At 41.1% G+C, this 14,017-nt stretch overlaps 1 protein-coding gene across 5 annotated transcripts in view; it reads left to right on the top strand.

Moving 5' to 3' along the window:
• Window positions 1-14,017, top strand: part of MCF2L (MCF.2 cell line derived transforming sequence like) — a 329,928-nt gene that overhangs the window by 208,736 nt on the left and 107,175 nt on the right. For all 5 annotated transcript variants that reach the window (XM_030201525.1, XM_030201522.1, XM_030201526.1 and 2 more), the window contains exons 5-9: window positions 232-351; window positions 1,642-1,758; window positions 2,488-2,637; window positions 5,875-5,999; window positions 12,396-12,510. In XM_030201525.1, coding sequence (XP_030057385.1) covers window positions 232-351; window positions 1,642-1,758; window positions 2,488-2,637; window positions 5,875-5,999; window positions 12,396-12,510 — 627 coding nt within the window. The remainder of the gene's footprint in view (window positions 1-231; window positions 352-1,641; window positions 1,759-2,487; window positions 2,638-5,874; window positions 6,000-12,395; window positions 12,511-14,017) is intronic.

Raw genomic sequence — 14,017 nt, 5'->3', positions numbered from 1 at the left:
GACCTCGAGGACTGGATTTGATGACCCTTGCCATAGAGGGAATAGTAATTCTCAGAATACAATGTTTTCGTATAATACCATGCTGTAAGGTTTGGGAGCGTTGCTGAAGTTGCAGGACTTATTCTGGTTTCCTAAATAGTTCCTGAATACCTAACACACTTGCTAGCTTTTAAAACATGCTATAACAAGCAAGGAAATCGGTTTGACTAGACTGATTAATTCCATTTGCAGGCATCTTTCCCAGGCAACTTGCAGCTGGTGCTTGTTCTGCGTCCAACAGGGCTTTTCCATCGTACACTGTCCGACATTGCTTTCAAATTCAGCAGAGATGAATTTAAAATGAAGGTACCTGTAAGTATAACCCTTTATCATTGCTGGATCATATCCCAGGCATGTTTTTAAAGTCATAGAAAATGCAGATGGAGCAGCTATTTCCATCTTATCTTTGAATGTACAGCTACAAACTGTTCATTGTACTGGTTCCATCCCATCCCCCCTCTTTTTGGAATAGGTTGTCTATTATAAAGGTGTTTCTAATATTTCTTGATAAGTAGAAGCCTTTATCTTCACCCCAGGAAGATTTATGTCCTGCCTCCAAGTACCTTTAGCAAATGGATGCCTGACAAACTGTCATTATGTTCATCCAAAAGATTAGGGCAATTGTTGCAGAGAGTTGGAGAAAAGGCAAAAGAATTTTGTTTGTAAAGTCAACTTTCAGTATAATGAATGAAAATGGATTTCCCCCAATAAATGTAATTGCAGAAAATCATGTTTTCTAAGCACTGACATTATTTTTAACCCAATTTAAATTGCAAGCGAAAGTGAGGTAAAATAGAAGAGTTGTGAAGCAGCACTGCACTGAAAAGTAGGCATATCATTACTGTGCACCTACCTTTTGCTATTTTAAAGAGCCCTTTTCCACATGTTAAACATGCTTTATGTGTGGAAAATGCTTTATAAAATTACCCTGTAAGTGCAAGAACCATGTATTCAGGCACAGAAGTCCAAGAGGGCAATTCATGATGAGTATGAGGTAAGAAATTTTGGATAGGCCTAGAATAGTGGTTATCAACCCAGTCCTTAGGAAATAACCAGCCAGACAGGTTTTCAGGATATTCATAATTAACATGCATGAGATAGATTTGCATACAGCAAAGTTTGTGCATGCGGATTTATCTCATGCATATTCATTATGGATATCCTGAAAACATGATTGGGTTCAGAACCCCTGCTCTAGAGAGCAAGGATCAGGGCTGGAGGGTTACAGAAAGGTGATGGTTAGATCACTAGTAGCTTTTCAGGAAAGAAAGAGGAGACAAAAACAATATTGGAATTCAAGTAGGTAAGGGATGAGTTCAATGTATCTTTCACAATAGGAAAGCTCACATGTTTGAGAACAAGGCTTTACTAATGTGGTAAGTAGGGAACATAGATTAAACAGGCTTTGTGGTCTAACTGTTATCAATGGGTATGCAATTTGTTATTTGCTGGTAGGAGCTACCGTATGTAAATGCTCATTATGTAGTGTGCAGATGGTGATGGAAGAAGTATAAAATGTAACTACCCTTGAGTTCATCTAAGTTGGATAGTGTTCTGTGAAAGGGGCTAGCCTGTGCAAATTCCATTCCTCTGCTATTGCAGATCATAATGCTGAGTTCAGCAACAGAGTTACATAGTTACATTGACAAAGCACAGCTGACAGAAGATTTGGGTGGTACCCTGGATTATTGCCACAGCCGGTGGCTGTCTCATCGCACAGTAAGTTGGGAATTTATTGGTTTGGGGCCTTTTAAATTTTATGTTCAAAAGTTGTTTGTTTTATGAATCTGCTCTTGCATGAATTGAGTTTATTCATTTCAGTTGATGAAATGGTTTCAGAGGACCTTAATCACTTCGAAGAATCAGCATGAGGAATGAATTTGGGAGTGGTAGGTTTTGTGATTAGGAGTCAGAGATGGATAGTTTGTTAATCCTGCCAGACAGGCAGATAAAATCCTCAACTAAATGAGTCATGGTTATAATAATCCATGAAAAGAACCTCTCTATCTTCAAATAAGAGCTTTTGAGAAAAAGTAGAATATAGGAGGAAATAATGGTGAAGGAACTTATTTAAGTTATCATTTCTTTTTATACAATTTCCATTTTTGTATACCTGTTGTATACTTCGAATTTTTGAACTTTGACAGTAATTGTTCTCATATGGTTCTTCTAATGGAATGGAAGTTTATTATATTCTGTATTGTATTTGGATGGATGTTATATTTAAAATTAATAAAAAATAATGAAACAGGAACTTATTTACAGAAAAGATGTTACAAATTAATGACAATTGTTTTATATCTAGTCTAGCAATAAGATGTGCCCTTTTTTGTGCTTTGCTAAGAAGAATAGAAACGGCTGGAAGTATTGTCTTAGTATACTTTTAAGTTAAAACGGTGGTCTTGCATTGAAAATATTTTAAAAAACTTTTATGGTTGTGTCCCAAAGGCTATAGAAAACTTTGCACTCATGGTGAAGCAGATGGCACAGATGCTTCAGTCCTTTGGGACAGAACTGGCTGAAACAGAGCTTCCGAACGATGTGCAGTCAACCAGCTCCCTTCTTATATCACATACTGAAAAGAAAGACAGAATGAAGGTAGGTGTGCCACTCATGAAAAATATATAGCTCTTCCATATTCCAGAAGGAACCATGAAACCACCTGAATTGACTGCCAAGTTTCAAGACTTTTGAAATCATTATAAAGCCAACCCACTAATTTGAAATCTATCAGAACATATAATTCAACAGGGAAGGCAAATCCCCTGAGAATAGGAATTCAGAAAATGTATGATAGGAGCAACAGTGGTAATTAATTTACAAATGATTATGAAAAGAAATGGGTGTGGAATATTAACTGTTGTTTCTGTTTTTTTGACCTGGCAGTTTCGTTCTGCTCCTTGCTTCCAGCTTAGTCAGAACCAGGTCTGGGTTTTGGCACCTTGAGCCTTTATTCATAAGTACCTAATCAGTGCAGTAAGAGTCCTGTGCTAGAGGCCATGCACCAGGGTTCATTCCACAACCCTGCAATCATGGGCCCTGAATCTGAGCACTAGGTGTTTCCTTTAGGAAACAGAAACAATTTCACCCTCCCACTGGGACTGTGAACATGGTCTCTGTAATATCTCCAGCCCCAGCTGACCTAGGGAGCAGAAGACATGACTTGGGGATTGAACAGGGGACCTTTTGCATGGCAGTGCATAGCAGGACCGGTGCTACGGGGTAGGGGGGGAGGCAAACATGGCAACTGCCCTGGTCCCACAGCTCCATGGGGCCCTGTGGTCCAGGCATCTCTACCCCTTCTCCCCACCACAGTCCATATCCTTCTCCTTTCCCCTCATCTTCCTGATCTTCTTTAAAATTTATTTCCCTTCTCAGAGGGGCCCCGGCATAGCAGCCATCCTGACAAGCTGCCTCGAACCTTTCCCTCTCTGCCGCGATCTGCCCCCCTCTGATGCAGTTTCCTGTTTCGCCCAGGCGGATTACGGGCAGCAGAGAAGGAAAGCTTTGAGACAGCTGGAGGCAACTTGTGAGGATGGCTGCTGTGACAGGGCCCCTCTGAGAAGGGAAATACATTTTTAAAGAAGACCGCAAGGTGAGGGGAAAGGAGAGAGACAAACCGTGGTGGGGAGAAGCGGAAGAGATGCCCAGACCATGTAGTAGCAGTGGTGTAGGAAGGGGGGGGGGCGGTCTGCCCTGGGTGCATGCCGCTGGGGGGGTGTCGTCTCCGTTGCTTCCTTGCTCCCTCTGCCCCGGAACAGGTTACTTCCTGTTCCAGGGCAGAGAGAGCAAGGAACCAATGGAGCCAACGCAGCTCCCAGTGACATTGACTCGGGCTCGGATCAGCCCTCCCGCCCGCCCCTCACTTCTAAACTAAGTAAGATCGCGCTCCGGGGGAGGGTGCGCGCCGAGGGGGGGCACTGTGCTGCACCCAGGGGGGGGGGTGCGCAGCGGCGACCCGCCCCAGGTGTCAGCCACCCTCGCTACGGCACTGTGTAGTAGCAATGCAGGTGGGGGGATTGGGGGAAGAGGGAGGGGGGAGGAGAGAGGATCAGGGGTCCCCTCAATTTCTGCCCTGGGCCCCACTATGTCTAAAACCGGCCCTGGTGCATAGCATGCACCCTTGAGCACGTACGACAGCATGGTATAGTAATCATAACAGATGTGTTTGGGGCAATTACCGGCCCTGGTGCATAGCACGTACCCTTGAGCACGTATGACAGTATGGTATAGTAATCATAACAGATGTGTTTGGGGCAATTTCAGCGTAAGGTGATGATTCTAGTGAACTGTAGCTTCTACAATACAATTGTTCTAATGTTCTTGGATCTCTGTTGTATTAAATTACTATTAATTAAATGTTTTTTAATTAGTATTCTCTTCCTGCATTTTTTGGCTTCCATCCCAATTGGAACTGGCTTCTGTTGGGATTATGGGACCACAAGCCTTTATTTAGTACTACCAAGCAGTTCTCCTCCCATCCTCCCCCTTTTAATCTCCATTCCAAAGCCTAGTTATTAAAGCAACAACTCAACTGTGGTTAGCTCATTAATCCTGGACAATGAACACATAGTCTGGCCAGTAGATGATGGTGTTGAGTGACATCTGGGACACCTTCGGCTTTATTTTCGAAAGTGATGGGTGCCCGTATTTCGACCCAAATCGGGAGATGGGCGTCCATCTCGCAAAGGTGCCCAAATTGGTATAATTGAAAGCCATTTTGGGCATCTTCAACTGCACTCCGTCGCGGGAACGAGCAAAGTTGACGGGGGCATGTCAGAGGCATGGTGAAGGCGGGACTGGGGCGTGTTTATCGGCCGAGGACAGATGGGCGCCCTCGGCCGATAATCGAAAAAAGAAAGGCGGCAGTAGCAACAATTTGGGTCACTTTTTTTGGACCCTTTTTTTTCACGAACAAGTCCCAAAAAAGTGCCCTAAATGACCAGATGACCACCGGAGGGAATCGGGGATCACCACCCCTGACTCCCCCAGTGGTCACTAACCCCCTCCCACCAAAATAAAAACAACTTTAACAACTTTTTTTCCCAGCCTGTATGCCAGCCTCAAATGCCATACCCAGCTCCATCACAGCAGTGTGCAGGTCCCTGGAGCAGTTGTTAGTGGGTGCAGTGGACTTCAGGCAGGTGGACCCAGACCCATCCCCCCCACCTGTTACACTTGTGCTGGTAAATGGGAGTGCTCCAAATCGCCCCCAAAAGCTACTGTACCCACATCTAGGTGCCCCCCTTCAGCCATAAGTGCTATGGTAATGGTGTAGAGTTGTGGGCAGTGGGTTTGGGGGGGATTTGGGGGGCTCAGCACCCAAGGGAAGGGAGCTATGGACTTGGGAGGTATTTTACCTTTTTTTTTAATTGTTACAAGTGCCCCCTAGGGTGCCCGGTTGGTGTCCTGGCATGTGAGGGGGACCAGTGCACTAAGAATCTGGCCCCTCCCATGACCAAATGCCATGGATTTGTTCATTTTTGAGCTGGGCACCTTCGGTTTCCATTATCGCTGAAAAACGAAACCGCCCAGCTCAAATCCGCACACATCCGATGCATTGCCCGACACAAACCGTATTATCGGAAAAAAAAATGGGCGCCCATTTTTTTGGAAAATATGGTCTGTCCCGCCCCTTCACGTACCCGTTCTCGGACATAGACGCCCATGGAGATGGGCATTCACGTTCGATTATGCCCCTCCATGCCTCCCAGGGACTTGATTTAAGCTCTAGTGTCCAACATGGCAGTGTGGTCCAATTAAATTCTATTTTAAAAAATAATTTTCTCTGGTATGCCTGCATTACAGTGACTTTGTAATCATTTTTTCTTCCAGGAAGATATGAGGTTAGCATTAAAGAAGGGACATGCTATCCTTGGAAGTATTAGACAGCCAGTTACTGAGAATCCAGATTATCAAATGAACCAAGATCAACTTGACAATCAGACCACTGTGGAGAGGTGAGAAGGGCCAGATGGCAAGAGCTCATGTGTGAGGACTTTGAATAATCTTTGAATACTGGTGGATGAGAACCTGCCCTGGACCCTTCAGCCATGTAGATTTTCAGGATGACTGTAATGAATGTACATATATGCTGGGTCTCCAGTGAATGCTGATATATTTATTTATTTATGTGTTACATTTGTATCCCACATTTTCCCACCTATTTGCAGGCTCAATGTGCTTACATAGTACAGTAAAGGCGTTCGCCAAGTCCGGTAGAGAGAAACAGATACAAGGTTATGTTGTGGTCAAGTAAGGTAGGTGCGTTTCAGGCACCATGGGGCGAAAAGAGAGAAGGTTGTATATTGTTCAGTACGATCATTGGTTTTGCTGTGTTGCTGAGTCTAGTCATTTATGTTGGGTCGGTAAGGTAAGCCTTTTTGAACAGGTTGTTTTTTAGTGATTTCTTGAAGTTTAGATGGTCATAGATTGTTTTCACAGCTTTTGGCAGTGCATTCCATATTTGTGTGCTTATATAGGAGAAGCTGGATGCATAGGTTGCTTTGTATTTGAGTCCTTTGCAATTTGGGTAGTGGAGGTTTAGGTATGTTCATGATGATCCGTATACATATTAGCAGGGAGTAAGGGGTCATAGGTTTGGTTTGGGAAGCCCTGTTATAAACACTAATTTTTCATGAGGAACTAAATACAGATAATAATGAAAAGAGGATGTTAGGAAACTGGGACTGAGTGCCATCACGTGGTAGATCATTCATATCCTGAGCCCAGTCTCTGTGCCTTAGATGGGGTTGGGGATGTTCCAAAGCCATAACTCTTAACCAAGCAGAGAGGATGTCACAGTCATCACAGATCAGTGACACCTTCTGGTAAGGCTGAGATGGCCTGCATACAGGGTTTTGAAAGGCTCCAAAGAATTTACATCGTGCTGGTTGGTGTAGATAAAAGATGAGGTAAACAATAGGAGGTGTTGGATTGGGGGGTGGAGGTACCACAGGTTTATAGCACTGTAGTCCCAGAAGAAATCAGCTCCAGTTAAGCTCCGGTTAAGCTTGAAAACTGCAGTAGGAAACCGGAGGATCAAAAAATGAAATCCTAAATTTTGTTCAGAGGAAATTGTTGATAAGACTTTAGCTCTACTGGGATCAGCAAGTGGTGTAGAAATTTTCTTGCTAATGTGCCTCCGTTCTGATAAATAACTCTCTTGGGATGTTGGCCTTGATTCTTACTTAGTCAGAAATTGCTTAATTATTGCTAGTTTTTGTAAAAATAGATGTGGCTTTCCATTGTGGCAACATTCCCACTAGAGAAAGGGGAAAGGGAATGGGACTTATATACTGCCTTTCTGTGGGTAAGCATAACCAATCTCAATGGTGGAGATGTCAGAGAACATATAAACAGTGAAAATATTGGCAGACAAAGATGATATGATCTATCCATACAACTAGTAATCTGTACTATCCTTTTCTCTTCCTCAGAGATTCTCTTTGTTTGTCCCATACTTACTTGAATTCAAATACAGTCCTCAACTCTACCTTCTCCACTGGGAGTTCATTCCATTCATCCACCACCCTTTCTGTAAAGAAGTATTTCCTTAGATTACTCCTGAATCTATCCCGTTTCACCTTCAACCTGTGCTCCCTTGTTCCAGAGCTTTTTTTCAATTGAAAGAGGTCTGTCTCCTGTGCATTTATGACATAGAGATATTTTAATGTCTCTATCATATCTTCCCTCTCCTGCTTTTCTTTGAAAATATGCCTACTGAGATCTTTAAGTCTGTCTCCACATTATGATGAAGACCACTGACCATTTTAGTAACTGTCCTCTGGACTGACTCCACACTATTTTATATCTTTTCAAAGGTATGATCTCCAAAATTGCACACAGTATTTTAAGAGAGGTCTCACCAGAGACTTACACAGTGGAATGATCACCTCCTTTTTCCTGCTGGCCATTCTTCTCCCTGTGCACCCAAGTAATTTTCTGGTTTATGCCATTGTTTCTTGACATGTTTGGCCACTTTAAGATCATCGTATATGGTCACCCCTAAGCCTGCTCTTCTTTTATGCGCAGAAGTATTTCACCACTCCCTTCTGTTTTTGAAATCCAGATGCATGACCCTGCAATTTTTAACATTAAATCATAGCTGCCAAATTCTAGAGCACTCTTTAAGCTTTGCCAGATCCCTTCTTATGTTAGCCACACTATCCAGGGTGCCTATTCTATTGCAGATTTTGGTATCACCTGCAAAAAGGCAACCTTACCAGACAGCCCTTCTTCAATATCAGTTAGAAAATTGTTTGAAACAATCAGACCAAGAACCAATCCCTGCAGCACCACTGATAACATTCCCTTTCCTCAGAGTGAACTCCATTTTCCACTACACTTTGTTACCTTTCACTCCTCCAGTTTCCGATGCAGTCAGCCATCTTGGCAATTGCACTGGGAGTCAGGGTAGGCACACTAGATGGGCATAATGGTCATTATTTGCTGATATTATGACAGTGGCAGAAACAGGATTAGAGATTACAGTATTGCAAACATCCCAACTTCACACCTCAGGATCAGAAATGTGGGGAATTTTAATTATGCCTACAAGCCTGAAAGCTATCAAAGTGGTATATATTCAGGTACAGTAAATTTTGTGTCTGTGGGGGGCTCACAATCTGAGGACAAGTAAAGAGAATAAAATAAAAGTACAAAGAAAAGAAACATAAAACTAGCAACACTGGAAGTCAAATGAGAATTGGGTTGATTAAAGCAGACTACAAATTTCCAGAAACCACCAGATTAGAGACAGCAGGTTAGTGATAGTTGGATATGGTCTAGTAAGGCTAAGGGACATAGCAGTCCGGATACTTGGGCATCAACTATGCTGGTTTTGGTAGCTCATTAGATTGGCAGTAAATTTTAGGTGTTAGGGTACTGGGAACTGGGTATTGGATTAAGGTAGGACTTTCTCATAATCTTCATAATCAATAAAAGTCATAGGTTAAATGCAGGCATTGATATAGGTTAGGTCTGCCTGGAAGCTATAATGAGAACCTAGGAGGCTCAATATTCAGGCAGCTGCTGTACTAGACTGTGATAATAGAATCCAGCTAGCAGCTCCTTGTGACTCTGGGCAAGTCACTTAACTCTCCATTGCCCCTGGTACAAAATAAGTACCTGAATATATGTAACCTGCTTTGACTGTAGTTGCAAAAACCTCAGAAAGGCGGTATATCAAGTCCCATTTCCCCTTTTGAAAGACTACAAGTATAATAATAACTAAAAGTCCTAGTGGAAATTGCAGATGTTCACGTAGCTAGGTATAGCTGGCTGGTGGGCTATGCAGGGGACCTAGGAGGCCAGATGTTTTGGCAATGGCCTAATATCAGTAGCAGTTTAGAACATTGAATAATAACACTATAATTTCTCCTGTTAATTGTAAGCCACATTGAACCAAAACTTGTTTTTGAAAAATTGCGGGATATAAGAATGACTGACTAAATAAACATTAAAAAGCTTTGTGGTCATATATGGAAAGGGAGAAGATGCTGTGGTATGAAGTAGAGAGTTTGTAAGCTCATCTGCCTAAAGATGGGTAGAGCACAAATGAGAGAGATGGAGAAACCTGCCCTGGATAAGGAGAGATTTTAGAAGCAGTAATGCTTTATGACTGGCAGATGGGATATTATTATTATTATTTATTGCATTCGTATCCCACATTCCACCACCTATTTGCAGGCTCAATGTGGCTTACATAGATTTGTTAACATTTTCATTTCAGGATATTAGATACATTTAGTAATGTGTAGCGATTGGGAAGGGGAGAAAGAAGAAGGAAGAAAGAGATTAGGGTAGTTGTAGAGTTGAGCGTTCATAATTGAGTAGGTTGGTGAGGTGACTTAGTGAGGCTATTGGTTCTCATTGTAGGCCTTGTTGAAGAAGAATGTCTTCAGAAATTTTCGAAAGATAGTTGTTTCGTTGATTGCTTTCAAGTCTGTAGGTAATGCATTCCATAACTGAGTGCTCATGTACGAGAAGGTAGTAGCATGCATCAGCTTGTATTTGAGTCCTTTGCAGCTGGGGTAGTGCAGGTTAAGAAATTTGCGGGATGATCTTGTGGCGTTCCTGGGAGGTAGGTCCACGAGGTTTAGCATGTAGATTGGGGCCTCTGCGTGAATGATTTTGTGTACAATCGTGCAGATCTTGAACACAATGCATTCCTTAAGTGGGAGCCAGTGAAGTTTCTCTCTTAGGGGCTTTGCACTTTCATATTTAGTTTTTCCAAATATGAGTCTGGCGGCCGTATTTTGGGCAGTTTGGAGTTTTTTGATTGTTTGTTCTTTGCACCCGGCGTATAGTGCGTTGCAGTAGTCCAGATGACTTATTACCATTGACTGTACCAGGGTACGGAAGATGTATCTCGAGAAGAAAGGTTTTACTCTTTTGAGTTTCCACATGGTGTAGAACATCTTTTTCGTCGTGTTTTTCACGTGGGTATCAAGAGTGAGGTTTCGATCAATGGTGACTCCAAGAATTTTCAAGTTTTGTGAGACAGGAAGGGAGCAGTATGGTGTTATTATAGTGGAGAAGTTTCTTGTGTTATGTTGTGAGGTGAGTACAAGACATTGTGTTTTTTCTGCGTTAAGCTTCAGTTGGAATGCATCTGCCCAAGTGTGCATTATTTGTAGGCTTTGGTTGATCTCGTTGGTGATTTCATTTAGATCATGTTTGAATGGGATGTAAATTGTGACGTCATCTGCATAAATGTAGGGGTTGAGGTTTTGATTGGTTAGTGGTTTGGCTAGAGGTATCATCATTAGGTTGAATAGTGTTGATGAGAGAGGTGATCCCTGGGGGACTCCACACTCTGGCATCCATGGGGGAGATCTTTCTGCATTCGTTGTTACTTGGTATGATCTTGTGGTCAGGAGTCCTTTGAACCATTTGAGAACTGTGCCTCCTACTCCGAAGTAATCTAGTATATGTATTAGTATATCATGATTAACCATGTCAAAGGCGCTGGACATGTCGAATTGCAGGAGGAGGATGTTGTTACCAGTCGCAATTGCCTGTTTGAATGAGTTCATTGCGGACACTAGTACAGTTTCGGTGCTGTGATTCGACCGAAATCCCGATTGAGACTCATGCAGAATTGAGTGTTTATATAGGTATTCAGTAAGTTGTTTCGTCACTACGCCTTCCATGAGTTTGGTCATAAGTGGAATAGATGCTACTGGTCGATAGTTGGTTAGGTCCATTGAGCTTTTTTTAGCATCTTTTGGTAGCGGAGTGAGTAGGATGTTTCCTTTATCCGTGGGAAAGAGTCCGTTTTGAAGCCTGTAATTTATGTGGTTCGTGAGATCTGTTTTGAATTGTTTAGGTGCGGATCTTATTCTATTACATTGTGCATAGGAATAACTAGGTAGACTGAATTAATTAAGTAGTCTTTTCTGCTGTCATCTTCTATGTTGTTATGGTAATATAAAAAAACTCTTCTGCAACTTGAATTGGCCAAAAAAAAAAGCATTTCCATTTATTGTTTTTGACAAGTTTTAGCGCTGGACATTCAAATGGACTAATATGATTAGTGTCAACTGCTAAACATGTCCCCTATCTGTGAATTTTCAGTGATACCATATAGATCAGTGGTGGGCCACCACATTCCTCAAGGGCCACAGCCCAGTTTTCAGCTTTTCAAGATTTCCATAATTAATATGTATGAGATCTATTTGCATATGATGGAAGCAGTACATGCAAGTTAATATCATGCATATTCATTATAGAAATCTTGAACACCTGACTGGGTTGTGGCTTTTGAAAAATGTTGTTGTCCACTCCTGATTAAAGACAATGTCACCGAAATCTTTTGTGACCTCTGCAGCACTATCTGTATAGTGCCATGGTGGAGCAAGGGCATTCTGCCTCAGGACACACCAAGCCAGTCTGGTTTTCAAGATATCTACAATATCATGAATATGCATTAGATAAATTTGCATGCATTGCCTCCATTTTATGCAAATCTATCTCATACATATTTATTATGAGTATCCTGAAAACCTGACTGGCTGGGTGTGTCCCAAGGACTGGGTTGAGAAACCCCTTGTATAGAACAATATTCAGTCAGTATTCATAAAGTGGTTTAAGTTAGGACAGAAAAAAGACTGTACCACTGAAACCACATAACTTTATGTATAGCAGGTGAATATTGCTATACATATAGCTTCTGATGGAGAGTGTTCTGTACATATACTCACTATTTAAAAAAAAATTGTTCATTGCAACCGCTGAATATTGACCCATTAATTTTTAAAACAGCCAAGTTTCCTTATAACAAGATATGAAAAGTATTCAGTTTGTCAGTCGTTCCTTTTACTATTTTTAATGGCTTCCTTGTTGTCTTCTAGGCTTCTGGCTCAATTAGATGAAACCGAAACTGCCTTTGGTGAGTTCTGGGCTAAACATCAACAGAAACTTGAACAATGTTTACAGCTACGGAATTTTGAACTGACTTTTCGGGAGGTATGTGTTCCAGCCGTACTGGCTCATGCTGAAATAATAACAAGGCAGCTATTAGTTTTTATGTTTTATTAATTTTACTATTATTAAAGTAAATGAGAAAAGTTTGCTAAGAATTTGGTAATATTTGATAATCCTTTTGTTTTACTTAGCACCAATATTGAAACAAAATCTTGTACAGTGATACCTTGGTTTTCGTTGATAATCCGTCCAAAAACAATCAACGAAAACCGAAACAGATGAAAACCGAGGCAATTATTTTCATATGAATCAATGTAAATCCAATTAATTCATTCTAGACACTGCAAAATACATACCAAAAACACATTTATAAAGAATAAATATAGTCCCATGATGGAGCTAAAGGGAAAGGGTTAACTTATTAGCAAGGCAAATACTTAACAGGGAAAATGAGATTTGAGCACATGTGATTTTATCTTGTGTGCATTGCGTTAGATGCGCGGGGTGATGCACACACAACGAGAAACAATACCACAATGAGCAGGAGAATGCGTGGGTCACCCTTTGTTTTCGCAAAATTAGCAGCGAGGTCACGTGGGCATGCCAACGAAATCCGAGACAAATTTTTCACTGAAAAAATCAACGAAAACCGAGGTTTCACTGTAATTATTACTTTTGAACTGTAGCATTTTAGAAACCTTAACATAGTACTGCTACTAATAATCTGGAAGAAGAATTCTACCCTTTCACCTTTTGCCAAATTCATCTAAGAGAAAAAGAAATGAAAAACATGATTAAATTTGTTCCTTATTTCCTTTTGGGGAAACCGGGCTCCTTGCCAAAGTGGGGGACACAGAGCTCAATTTAGTTTTGTTTATTGAATTTATAAAAGTTATTCTTCCATTTTTGTGCCTAGAAGAAGAAAATGAACCTGTGTGTTATCAACACACTATTACATCTTCTTTGTGAATGGATACTTTTTTGACTAAAATAATGCACATATTTTTGACAATACAAAAGTATTTACATTGCTTCATCCCTTAGCCCGGGAATGCCTCCCGCAAATGTATCTAGAAGTACATGCGTTATGGAATTATGTGCATACGTTTACACATACAGGTGGACAGCCTTCAAAAAGTCCATTTTTGTGCTGTTTTACCCATTGAAATGGCTTTCAAACTTAGCTTCTTTTTAACCAAGCAAGTGGAATTAAAAAATGAAGTGGGATATCCTAGTTGTTCAAATTCTTTGCTTTACTTATTAACCATACTTCCATCTAGTGTATAGATGGCTATTTTGTGGACCAAGTACCAACATGCTTGTTTTGGGGTATTAAAATGATTGCTGTTAGAATATTTTGCAATTTCCAGATCAGTAAACCTATATTTTCCAATATGTGTCATTTTTTTAGATGGACCATATTTTAAAATACATGGAAGTGATTCTGTGTGCGAAGTTTTATTTATATATATATTTTTTTAAATAGTGCAGACTATACTCAATCTTGTTCTATTTTATAGGTAGATTATAATAAGAACTACATTTAGGG

The sequence above is a fragment of the Microcaecilia unicolor genome, chromosome 4, assembly GCF_901765095.1.
Source record: "Microcaecilia unicolor chromosome 4, aMicUni1.1, whole genome shotgun sequence".
Classification (NCBI taxonomy): domain Eukaryota; kingdom Metazoa; phylum Chordata; class Amphibia; order Gymnophiona; family Siphonopidae; genus Microcaecilia; species Microcaecilia unicolor.
The sequence above is the reverse complement of the archived record's forward strand: the minus strand, read 5'-3'. Positions and strand labels throughout refer to the sequence as shown.